This window comes from Lolium rigidum, chromosome 1 (genome assembly GCF_022539505.1).
Source record: "Lolium rigidum isolate FL_2022 chromosome 1, APGP_CSIRO_Lrig_0.1, whole genome shotgun sequence".
Taxonomy (NCBI): domain Eukaryota; kingdom Viridiplantae; phylum Streptophyta; class Magnoliopsida; order Poales; family Poaceae; genus Lolium; species Lolium rigidum.
Genome location: NC_061508.1, coordinates 89918675 through 89931820, shown reverse-complemented (window position 1 = coordinate 89931820; position 13146 = coordinate 89918675). Strand labels below are relative to the sequence as shown.

Below are 13146 nucleotides of genomic sequence, written 5' to 3'. Positions count from 1 at the left end.
ACATGCTAGAATCCTCGACTTCAGTCCTCTTCCTTTTGTTCTTCGGGAAACAGCAGGAGGAAGGGATTCAGCCGATTCACTAGCTTCGTACTCAACCTCTCTTCATGGGAAGCCGCAGATTTGTGAGAACCAGCGACTTCACTTTCGAGAAGGGAAGAGCCTTGAGCATCTTCGGCAACTATACCCATTTCTTCGACTTCTCCATCCTCGTGAAGAGGAGGAAGGGAAGCCATAGTAGGGTGACCCTGTAAAAATAGTGACAAAGGAAAAATAGCGAGATGTTAAATACAATGAGATGCAGGGAAAATTCAGAACAAGATAAAAATTCGAGAAGACAAAATACCTCGGGAAGAGGATTGGTGGAGTTGTAGGGTGCCACGCGACAGAGGAAGGAATAGGATCCTTCTTACTCGTAGAGGTAATTCTTCGAATAAGCTTCTCCAAGTCCTTCACGTAAAGATCACCGGAGAGCCTATTGGCGTCATTGGCACCGTAGTACGTCCAAAGAGGATTTTTGCGAGCCCGAAGAGGCTGCACTCTAATTCTAAGAAAATAGGCCGTGATTTGGACACCGGATAACTCTTTGCCTCGAGTGTTTTGGAGCCGATGAATACGAGACATAAGAGCTTCGTCGCTTTCTTCTCTTCTTCGGAAGCTTCGGCGTCCCAGGAGTGGCGGCGTTGAATTTTCGCGTTTCCGTCGAAAGGAACTATGTTGTGTTCCACGGAGTTGGCGCTTTCTTCGTGTATATAGAGCCACCTCTTGCGCCATCCTTGGACGGAGTCGGGAAATTTGACGTCGAAATACTCGACATCGGTTCGGACACAGATAACTACACCACCTATGTTGTAGGTGGCGTGGTGCGCGCCATTGCGGCGAAGGCAGAAAATGCGCTTCCAAAGAGCCCAATTGGGAGCGACTCCAAGGAAGCATTCACAAAGAGTGATAAAAATAGAAATATGGAGGATCGAATTGGGAGTCACCGGTGCAACCGAATCCCGTAGACAAAGAGAAGACCGCGGAGGAAATCATGGATTGGGGTAGAAAGGCCGCGGATCAGATGGTCAACAAAACTAACCCGATACTCCATGGGAGGCTTGGGATAGCTTTCTTCACCGGGAAAGCGGATGGCGCCTTCCTTCTTCATCGGGCCAAGCTTTTTCATCAGGTTGGTGTCTTGGTTGGAGATCTTGGATCTCTCCCACTCAAGATCTCAGCGGCCATCGCGGACTCTGGAGTGCTGTGGCGAGTCAAACGTGCACGCGGCGGCATTCACGGAAGCGGGTTGAGCAATGTATGCGAGAGAGGGAAATCGGCGAAGATTGGGCGCAGAGGAAGATTTGCGAAGAGGAGCAGGTGAGCGGCGCAAGCGAGGGGATGAACGGAGGTTGAAGACAGGTTTATATAAGAATTGGGTGAAGCAGTTGAACCGTTGGATGAGGAAATCGTGTGGCGAGAATTGATCTTCTAGTTACAAGGGCAAAAAAGTATTTTTACCAGGATAGGCGTTACCGTACGTGCACCAGAAAAAGCGGAGGACGTGTGTCCCCCACTTCCACGACGTGTCAATATGGTGGGAGCGATGGACCCACAAAGCAGAAAAATATCGACCAAGTGATAGAGTTGAAGAAAATTTGACAAGGGAAAATATGTCGACAAGAGAAAGGAGAATGGCGACAGGATAAGTTATTTGAATGCATCGGGAGCCTTTGGTCGAAACAAGTTTTTGCCCAAATGCTCGGGGGCTACTTCGAATAAAGAAAAATTTCGACAATGGCAAATATAGAAAATGTTGAGCCTACAGTCAAGCACAAGTTCTTGGCTGTAGCCTCGGGGGCTACTCCCATCGGGAGCGCTGTTCGCGTACCCGATATAAAAAAAAAAAAAAAAAAAAAGAAAAAAAAGAGAAAAGAAGAAGGAGGAAAGAATATCAGGAGATAATGGCAATATAGTGACAAGGTGGACTAAAATGTTGAGCCTACAACCAAGCACAAGTTCTTGGCTGTAGCCTCGGAGCTACTCCCATCGGGAACGCTGTTCGCGTGCCCGATGAAATTAACAAAGGAAAAATAGAACAAGCAAGATAGTATATTTCGAGTTATCATTAACTCTCCATATACTCCCATCGGGAAAGCAATATAAGTCATATTTGACTCAATAAAATGTGCCATTCCAACAGCCGGAAAAGCACTCGACAATATATTCTCGTAACGCCGAAGTTGCGATCAATTTCTCGAATGCCGCAAAAATTGCGAAGGTAAGACCCCGTACCTATTCTCGCCGGGCGTGGCATCGCCAAAGACTCGCGCTCGCTACTTTTATCCGTATCAACAGTATACGAAGAAAAATCCTAACGGACGCGTTAGGTACTCGATAAATTTAACCGGGACTCGACAGAATGGTAAGACCTTAAGCGGCGCCCGTCGAAGTTTACACCAAGCATCCCGAAATCATGTCCAGGGACGTGATTTTGAAGTAGGTTTTTGCGGATTGCCACTAGAGCAGCTTAACTAGTACCCGATCCGTCGATGAACTAGCCCCAACTACCGATATCCCCGTACAATATAGAATTTTATGAGAAAAAGTATAAAAGTTAAAAGCTTTCGAATAAAAATAGACAATGGAGATTTTCCCCGATTCTACGATTCAAGCAAAATCTCGGGGCTACCGACATAGGCATCCCAAATGGGCCCGCCTAATATAGTACCCGGGGTTTATTGAAGGCCCACTACCCGAAGAATAAGAAGACTCGAGAGCCCAAGATGTATTTAAGGAAAAGATAGAGTTGTAATAGGAAGTGTTATTTGTAATCCGGCGGGATGAGTTAGAAACCGTCCCGGACTCCGTAATCCTTGTATAGCACGAATCCCTCGGCTCCACCTATATAAAGGGGGGTCGAGGGACGAGAAGATCATCGAATCATTGTCTGCAAACCCTAGTTTTCATATCCGTCGAGTACTTTTCGGCTGAAACCTTCGAGATCTACTTGCCCTCTACTTCTAACTAAACCCTAGCCTATAATCCATAGGCATTGACAAGTTAATCCCTTGTCAATCGTTCTATGGAACCATTCCTTGCTAAAGGGGGTCGTGGGAATCCTCTATCCATTGTACTCTTCGTGCCGGGGAATCCCTAGGACCGGTCTGGTTGGGCAGCAACATCGTGTCGATGGTGCTTCCCTTCTCGATGGGGCTGCTTGGAACGAGGCGCTTTAGAGTGCTTGGAGCATGGTGGGGCCAAGACAGAGGGCGCAGCGGTTGCGGGTCATCGTCGTCTCGTCGGGCTTCGCCATTGACTTCATTTCTTTATATTTTTGGGCATGTTGTTGTTGTTGCTCCAATATTTTTCTTTGTTTTGAAATGTTGTATTGGTGTGGTTGCTATATTAATATAGAGGGGCGAAAGTCTGTTTCGACAAATTTTTTTTTGCCTTGCCAATGGTTCATTACCAATTCTACTATTTTTTTAGCTAATCTTAATCAACTGGTGAGCAAGGAATATCTCAATTAAATATTGGCTAGCCCAAATTTTATTCGGGCAATTTTGGTCACAATCTAAACACACCTTAAATGTGGATGCACAGGAGGTTGTGTCTGTCATTTGCGATCGGTGTAGATGCGTCTAGGACGTTTTGGTACGGTCCAGTCCGTCAAGGAAAGTTGTGATGGTCACGTTCCTTCGTCACGGTGGACATGATTACGCGCGCAGAGATGGGCCCTACAGAGTTGAATACAGACCGGTCATACCAATCTTTCCGCAAACGTGTGGTTCAGAAAAAGAGCACATCTGCGCTCGAGTTCAGTTGAGCATTTTCGCCTTATATGACACTATCAACTTTTGGTTCCTCATGTGACCTGTTGTATGAATTGTATGCCTTATATGACATTCTGTCAACTGTTCCGTTAGTTTTTGCTCACGTGGACCAAAATACCCCTGTTTCACCTTTTCTCTGTTTGCACACCATCCACATCGAACGAGCCCGCACCTCACGCGTCGGGCGGAACCCTACCAGTGGCGGCGGCCAAGGACCGGCGGCCGAGGCGTCGGTTGCTGCGGCCATGGAGCAGGCGGCCGGGCGCGACGCGCCGGTCATGGAGCGGGCGGGCAGGGCGCGGCGGGCGGGCACGGCGCGACGGGTGGGCAGGGCGGCCTAACTTATGTGAACTATTTGTGACTTATATGTGAATCTGGTTGCTTTCTGTCAATTGTTGAGATTTGTTCAATCGATTATATACATATAAACTGTGTGCAGGGAATATGGCATCAAAATACAGGGGAGGTTCTGCCGAATTTTTGATTTATCGTTTCAGTTATTATTAGTATATTTATATAGTTAAACAACTCTCTTCTCTTATTGTCACATGAATTTTTGTCACACATTGCACCAGGGGCAGAACTGACTTTGTATGTGAAAAGTTTACAACGTTAGCTCAAAAAATACACTAGTGTGTCATGTGATGCATAAATTTTACACAAATGACCATAGAAGGAAGCAAAAAAGTTGAGAGTGTCACATAAGGCACCATATTTTAGGACCAGTGTCATATAAGGAATTCTCTCGAAGAATATACTGGCCTAATCTACTCCACGTGGAGCATCAGGCTGTTTTCCTCACAGAATACTACATAAGTGAGATGCTTCAGAGATATGGAATCTCGAATTGAATATGTGGCTCAAGGAAGGAAGAGGAAAACCAACAGCGTCAATGTATAATTATCTAATGGTGGTGATCAGTACTCTGAACTAAATTAGTAGTACTATACAAGTTTGTTTTTTGTAAACAGCTGTCCATTTCGTATGGTTCCAATTTAGAGATTCTAGACTAGATATTGACATCTGGAGACTGACTGAAGCCTCTTCTCTCCGCAAAAATTCATAAACAAAATTGGGAGCCATTAGTAACATCGCAGTCATCGCAATTTGCACAAGCTGCAGAGTAGGTAAACAAATCGATTGCTTGGTCGGGTGTTTTGCCTGTTCTCTGCAGAAGTTGCAGAGTAGGTAAACACATCTAATTTTCTAATGTATAATCTACTTAGTGGAGCAGTGGGAGTGACACTTTTCCTCATGGCGACAGAAGCGCAGCCGTCCATAGACCGACCAACCGCGCCAACCAACCGTCCGATCTACCCACCAACGGTTCCTCCGGCTCCGGGCACTTCCACTTTCCCCTACCGCGGCGGCTCCGTCTTCGAGTCCAGCCCCACACGAAACCCGACGGCGCCGACCACACTCCGGCGGCCGCCGCCCGCCGGCGACGATGGCCGGCCGCACCACCCACAGCCACAGCCAGAGGCTGCGCCGCCTCATCCCGTGCGTCCTCTTCATCGTCTTCGCCGTACACGCCGTCTCCTTCGCGCTCTACCTCCTCCTCCAGTCCCACCACCCTCCCCCAAATCCCGCCGAGCCCGAACCCCAAACCCAGGAGCGACGCCAGACTCCATCTTCCCAGAAGCCGTGGCCGCGCCTCCCGTCCCTGCTCCCCTGGACCGCCGACCCGTCGCTGCCGCCGCGCTCCTGCGAGGCCTACTTCGGGAACGGCTTCTCCCGCCGCGTCGACGTCCTCCCCGAGGGCCGCGGCGGCTGGTTCCGCTGCCACCACAGCGAGACGCTGGGCAGCTCGATCTGCGAGGGCGCCAGGGTGCGGCTCGACCCGGCGCTCATCGCCATGTCCCGCGGCGGCGAGCCGATTGGGCAGGTGATGGGCCGGGCGGAGGAGGAGGAGCTGCCCAGGTACGAGCCCGGCGCGCTGGAGGTGGAGGGCGTGGCGGCGGGGAGGACGGGGCCCTTGCTGGAGCCTGGGTTCCTCGACGCCTACGTGCCCGCCGACGGGATCGGGATGCACACCATGAGAGCTCTGCTGGACTCCGCGCGCGTGGTGCCGCCCGGTGAGCTCCACTGCTCCCAGGTATTCCTTGTCGTGATAGCTAGCTGATGACTAAGTTTTGTTAAATTAATTGAAGCAGATCTGTCTAGATTCTATGTATCTACTTCTAGATTCATGTGCATCTAGACAAATACGTGACAACTAATTTGAAACGGAGGGAGTACGTAACATATATCTGCTGCTAACATATGTTTGGTGGTTGATCCGAATTCAGAAATGAGCTATTACAGAATCTGTATTCCTAGAACGTAATCTGATAAAATGGAGGACTACAGATGGCTGCGTGCTTGCTATTTAATAAGGAATTAATTGTTGTAGTCAACTGGATCAAGCTCTCATGCAGCAACCTTCTAATACTAATTTCTTTTGTCAGTTTCCTAGACAAAGAATAAATTGTTCCTTTCGAATTGCAAGAGCAGTTTTGCAACCTTTGTCCAGCTTACGCAATCTGCACTTAACATCTATGCCATAGTTAATCCACCTTAAGTGCCAGCAACTTTTCTAAAACAACTAATGACAAAGTGGTACATATTGTATATTCGGAATCAGCATCTTAAGTTGTACAAATTCAGAATCAAATGTCACAAGTGGTGCATATTCTATTTTTCTGTCCTCTAGTATATGATTTCCTTAGGGCCCCTATTTGATAGCTGCATACAAATTAGTCTTCAGCAAGTTTGGATATAACATATGTGCATGCATGCCAATGTTTACTACCTCAACAATGCAACATGCATCTGTCTCCCAGTGCTCATCGCATATCAGATATGGATGAATGACAATATCAAATTAATGAACCATAGCAGACTATATGTCAGGGCATGGAACCTGAGGTGTGCCAAGGACAGACCATGGAGTATCTTGGTCATACCCATTGACGAGAAAAATTGCCAAATCATCAATGCAAAGTCACTGTAAAAAATGGTGAGAGATGTTCTTTCTGGACTGACAAATGGATCAATGGGAAAACAATAGAAAATTTTGCTCATGTTTACCAAGCTATCAATGCGGCCACTAGAGCAAAGAGAATGGTGCCGAAGCAATTCTTGATAGTAGTAATTGGATTAGCGACACACCGACATAATAAAACCCCTCCCCATTCAGTCTTTCATGCAAGTGCTTGAACGTTGATATTTTATAATTGAGCCAGATTTTTCTAGATTCGTATCTATCACACACTAAAACGCGTCTAATACATGCGCATCTAGACAAATATGCGTCAATTAATTTAAAACGGAGGGAGTACGTAACATATCTGCTAACATATGTTTGGTGGTTCATCCGAATACGGAAATGAGCTATTGTAGAATCTGTAGTCCCAGAACGCAATCTGATAAACTGTAGGAGTACAGATGGCTGTGTGCTTGGTATTTAATAAGGAATTAATTGTAGTCTACTGGATCCAGTTCTCATGCAGCAACCTTCTATTACTAATTTATTTTGTTAGTTTCCTAGACAAAGGATTATTTTGAATTGCAGACCAGTTTTGCAACCCTCCTCCAGCTCACACAGTCTGCACTTAAGATTTATGCCTTAGCTAATCCACCTTAATTGCCAACAACTTTTCTAAAACAACTGATGACAAAGTGGTACATATTGTATTCGGAATCAAGACTTAAGTTGTACAAATTCAGAATCAAATGCGACAAGTGGTGCATATTCTGTCCCCTATATGATTTGCTTGGAGCCCCTATTTGAAAGCTACAGAATAGTCTTCAGCAAGTTTGGGTTGCACATCGTGCATGGATGCCAAAGTTTATTTCCTCAACAATGTAAGAAGCATCTGTGTCTCTCTGTGCACACCACATATCAGATACGGATGACAGACAATTTCAATGTACTGAACTATAGCGGACCATGTATCAGGGTAAGCAAAGCAGAAAGCACTAGCAGTAAATGCCTAGTTTTCCGGGTCTTCAAAGTGATTGATAAGATTAGAAGGGCTTTTCTTTGGAAGGGAACAAAAATCTGCTTATGCTGATGTTTACGAAGCTATCAATGTGGCCACTAGAGCAAAATAAAAATAAAAACTCTCCATTCAGTCTTCCATGCAAGTGTTTGCGGTTTTGGAAGAAATTAGATATTTTCATCCCACTTTGTGCGAAGAAGACCCATGGACCTGGCTCCAGTAACCGAATGGAGCCTTCTCCTGCAAATCGGTTTACCGTGCTCATTGCAGTGCTGTTACTTCATGCGATGCAGCTAAGGCAATCTGGAATTCTTGGGCGCCACTTTGCTGCAGATTCACTGCATGGCTGATCAAGAGTGGAAGAAAATGAACGTTTGACAGGCTGGCCAAGTGTGGGCATCCGCACATCAACAAATGCATCTTATGTAACTCGGCCAGCGAGGATGCTCAACACCTTTGCATCGGCTGTGCAGTCGTGAATATCATCTGAAGCACAATTCTTAGTTGGGCCGGTCGGGCTCAGGCTGTTCCCTCTACTGCACTTTAGTTTCGCTCTTGGCGTTCTCAGGCGAATGACATGCTTCAGGGTGACAACTGTAAGAGACTAAACTCGCTAGTGATGCTTACCATTTTGGACGATCTGGAGGGAGAGGAATGGAATAGTGTTTGACAATGTGTACTGACCAATCCAACAAGTCATTTAGCAGATCAAAACTGATCTATTACAGTGGGCGTCAGCGAGTGGGGGTTGTCTTTTACTGCATAGACTACTTCCCTAGAGCTTGGCCGTCTACTTTTTAGTGATCTTAAGCGCTCGTTTGGTAACACTCAATTCATTTGACAGAAATGAAATGATAGGACACTGGTGTCATTATTTCATTTGTCCAATTTCAATTCCAAAGCTGAAAAATCAGGTTTTGGCTGCCAAAAGTATTAATGAAATGAAATAATTTCCAGAGGAGTGACAGGATTAGGAACAGGTATTAACTTAACATAAAAAGTACCAATTCGTTGGAATTTCCAATTGAAATGCCGGTTCCAATTCCATGATAGCCAAACTATTGAATTCCACGATTCTGGCACAAAGTGATGGCTGCCAAACGAGCTATAGGGTTTTAAGTTTGGTTTTTAAGGTAGTGGTGTTACTGTTAAAAGATCGTTGATGAACTTTTTCCCTTCGTGTACTTTAGTCATTTCCTTTGGCCTTCTCTCCTTTCTGATATTTCACATGCAGTCCTCCTGCATGGTTCGAAAAAAGAACCCAGTTTTTCCTCTGCCTAGCACCTATCGCTTATGGCTAGGCATTCTACTGTCGTCGCCTAGCAGCTCGTTTTTTTAATCATTTCTATATATAGACTTATGTTCATGCACATCTAAACAAAATAATGGCGTGCCGGTCATGATATGGGCCATGGTAAATAAACATTGCAGTTGCAGCTAATCAGTTTCCCAGTTATTGCATTTTGTCTTTGAAATGCTGTTGTATTTTTGTCTGTTATGTAAAGGTTGAACCATTGGAGTTAGCACAAACCTATATATCTGGGGATCTGCAAACGAGCAGTTCCAAATTCATATCTTATGTGACAAAGAAACTTGGGGGATAAATATGCGCTGCGGTCAACATATGGAGTTGTAAGCCTATGTGACAACAAGTAAATGGGAGGGAGCGAGATGTTATCATTGAGCCCTACCAAATGATCGATTTCATATGTTACTTTTCTGATTAGTGTGGGGAATCTTACCTTTTCCTGTCTTCTAAGGTCAAAATGGCTACTTCATGCAATGATCACCAGTTTACAGATATATACAACTTATGCATGTCAGTACACGTTAATATCAGCGGGTGGTAAAAAAATCAATAGTGCCATATTTCCATGGTACTAAAATGTACCAGCACATAGGTTCTCACCGCAATATACGTTTTCACGAAGAAGCAGAAGAACTTGTTGTCAAGCAGATCTCTAAATTATTTCAGGATTGTGACTATTATATCGAAGTTCTTTTTTTATTACAACATTTTCTGTACATGCTCGCCAATTTCTGCAATTGTTTAGTGACTGTGTTTTATAATACTTGGTGCAGTGGGTTGAAGAACCGACACTTCTGGTCACACGATTTGAGTATGCAAACCTTTTCCACACAATTACAGACTGGTACAGTGCATATGTTAGTTCCAGAGTCACAAATTTACCTGACCGTCCTAATGTTGTTTTCGTGGATGGGCATTGCAAGGTATGTCCTGTACTTAGAAACATTCTATGCTTATGATTGTTGGTACATTGTAATTGTTACATGTGATATGCTGCATGAGTTATGATCAATCAGCCTGTTTTAGCAATTATCTTGGTTGTCCAATATCAAGTTATCAACTTCATATTTATGTGCTTGCTCTGTAGTTTGTTAGTTCGTTCAATTTTGAACATATTCATTTCGTATTTAGGATCATGTCTGTTGCTCCTGTTCAGAGATCATTCCAATCAGAAACTCTTCCAAATTCTTTCCTTTTCTCCTAGTATTTCTGTTCTACATCTACAACAGATAAAAATCCCTGAAAATTCTGTCCTGACACCTGATCCAGACTTGGCCATTCATACTCCTCAATGCTTTTACATTTTCCTAAACTTTCACTTTCGATTGCGCTGTCATGTTATTCACTTTGTTCAGAACCATTGTATGTAGTTTAACGTGTGGTTTATAACAACTACTATGCTTAAGTAATTCATACAGTAAAAAATTGAAGAATGGAACATGGGGGAGAGTTTTAAGTTTTGACTCTTATGAGTTAGTTTGCCAAAATTAGTCAACTAGAGGGAACCGTTTTGTAGCATGTCTCATCAATCATCTCACCATCTGTCCAAGGAATAGTTAGAACAGGATCGTACCTTCGAAAGTTGATGTGTGTGTGTGTGTGTGTGCCGTTTGCAACTCCTTATTAAAACATTTGAAGATATTGTAGGATGGCGAAGAATAATGCCAGTTCTGTTTACTGGCAGCTGTGTTGTCATTATATTTACAGAATGATCCTTCCTCCGGAAACTTAAGTTTCTCATTCAACAGAAGAACATGAGCGGTCATCTGTTCAGTTTTTCCATTGTACTGAAATCAGCTGCTTGCATACATTCTGATTAAATTTCATCTTCGAGTGCATTTTATGCTAATTAGCATGTGAACTCATTCTTGTTCATAATGATTCATTTGTTTTCCCCCTGCATATGCTTGTCTGTAACAGATATGACCTGACATCCACAGGCACCACTGGAGCAAACATGGGAAGCACTTTTTTCGAATGTGGCTTATGTCAAGAACTTCTCTGGTCCTGTTTGCTTCCGGCATGCAGTTCTTTCGCCATTGGGCTACGAGACTGCTCTATTTAAGGGGCTTAGTGAAAGCTTCAGCTGCGAAGGTGCCTCCGCTCGGTCTCTTAGAGAAAAACCCGACCCCCAGAAAACTGCACGGTTGTCTGAGTTTGGGGAGATGATTATAGCTTCATTCGGTCTTCTGGACGATGGTATCGTGTCGTCTAAAACATCAGATGGACTCAATGTTCTCTTTGTTCGGCGAGAAGACTACCTGGCACACCCGCGTCACAGTGGGAAAGTTGAATCTAGACTAAGCAATGAGCAGGAGGTATTCGATGCGGTCGATAGCTGGGCAAAAGGTCAGAAGTGCAAAATAAATGTTGTCAATGGCCTTTTCGCGCACATGAGTATGAAGGAGCAGCTCCGGGCCATCCTGGAAGCTTCGGTAGTAATAGGGGCTCACGGGGCTGGTATGACACACCTGGTGTCGGCTACGCGAGACACGAAAGTTCTCGAGATCATCAGCAGCCTGTATCGACGGCCGCATTTTGCTCTGATCTCTCACTGGAAGGCGTTAGAGTACCACGCCATAAATCTCCCTGGATCATATGCGAGCAGCGCAGACGTTATCAGTGAACTGAGGAATATACTGAAAGGCCTCGGATGCTGAAGCAGATGCATTCTTATGTAGTGTTGGAGGTGTTCATCGTCGTGAAGATCGCCGAGAGCATTGCCAGGTGGATATCCTGTTTAGTTCGTATATACTGCCACGCCCACGCTTGCAATTACAACTGGAAACTTTGTGCTGGTTATTCAATCACACGCCCTTGATCTGGGAACTACGGATTCCCAGTTTGTGCAGAAGGAATTTTCAGCTGCCACACGTAGAGCCAGATCCTGCTGACGATCTACTGATGACATGAAATTGAATCCTTGTTTATCCATTCCATTCTTGATGCTGAGCCACGAGATCGATTAAACTGTAACTGTAGTCTACTGATGACACGAAATGGAATCCATGCTTGTCCATTCCATCTTGATGTGCCTCACCGTCTCAAACTGTAACTGTAGTATATCTACGGGCTTGAACATTCTTGTAGTATTGCCAATGTGAGTATTCAGTGCTCCCCACTTTCCAGTAGTTGGAACGAACATTCATTCATTGTGCACGGTGCATGATTTGGCCATTATTTTTTCGCTACGGCGCCGTGCCCACGGGAGCTGTATGTAGTTTCATTTTGGAAGATGAGATCAACGGCGCTGAGTGATGACGCGCCCTGTGTACTTGCGTACCTTGTTCCTTTTGTCTGCTGCTAGTGTTGCTGTAGCCCATACTATTCTTCCTGGGCGGTATCATTGCTGCCTGTGCAGTCCAGCGTAGGCGCTACTTCGACGTGTTAAATCGAAGCATCTGTGCTCCAGCATTTATCGTTCCCACCTACTGTTGGAGCTAGCTGCATCTTGAATTTTCTGGATGGAAAGGGTCGGTGCCGCTGTGCATTTGGGCTGTGGGCACCGTGGGCATGTGTCTCGGAGGAAGAGAGGAGAGGAGGAGCACATGGCGTGCCGTGTCGCCGGCGCCCTCCTGTTATGGGCGTGGCCGAGATTGGCTCGATCTCCCGGCCGGAATCATGGCTGTTCCCATATTTATTGGGATTTGGGGTTCAAGGGGATCACCTTGTGTTTTTATTGTTTTCCGGCTGGACCCTCTCCTGAAGCTAATGCCAGGAGATGGTGCTCTGAATAACAAAAAAAAGTTGCAGGCAGTTTATTTATGAGCTTTTGTTTTAGTTGATTACTTGACCATGACAACTCACTCGTCTACTTAAGATTGGAGCTTACTCCACTCGTTTTACTTCAACAGAGATTAACTAGTTGTTCTTATTGATCAATTTGAATTGTCTTCTAGAACATGTAATTGTCTCAAAAGGGCTAATATAGTATTTGGCTTTTGGAGTAAGACTGAAGATCTAATGGGAACTCACCGTTTTTGTACTCCCTCCGTTCCTAAATATAAGCTGTATTGCTTTTGGCACGAATATTAAAGAACAT

The 13146-nt window shown here is 45.0% G+C and overlaps 1 protein-coding gene across 1 annotated transcript; it reads left to right on the top strand.

Moving 5' to 3' along the window:
- Positions 1-5134: 5134 nt before the first annotated feature.
- LOC124693033 (beta-1,2-xylosyltransferase RCN11-like) lies at positions 5135-12365 on the top strand. Its single transcript, XM_047226510.1, has 3 exons — positions 5135-5907; positions 9878-10027; positions 11045-12365. The coding sequence occupies exons 1-3, from the start codon at positions 5260-5262 to the stop codon at positions 11762-11764; spliced, it is 1518 nt and encodes a 505-aa protein (XP_047082466.1). The 5' UTR covers positions 5135-5259; the 3' UTR covers positions 11765-12365.
- Positions 12366-13146: the final 781 nt, after the last annotated feature.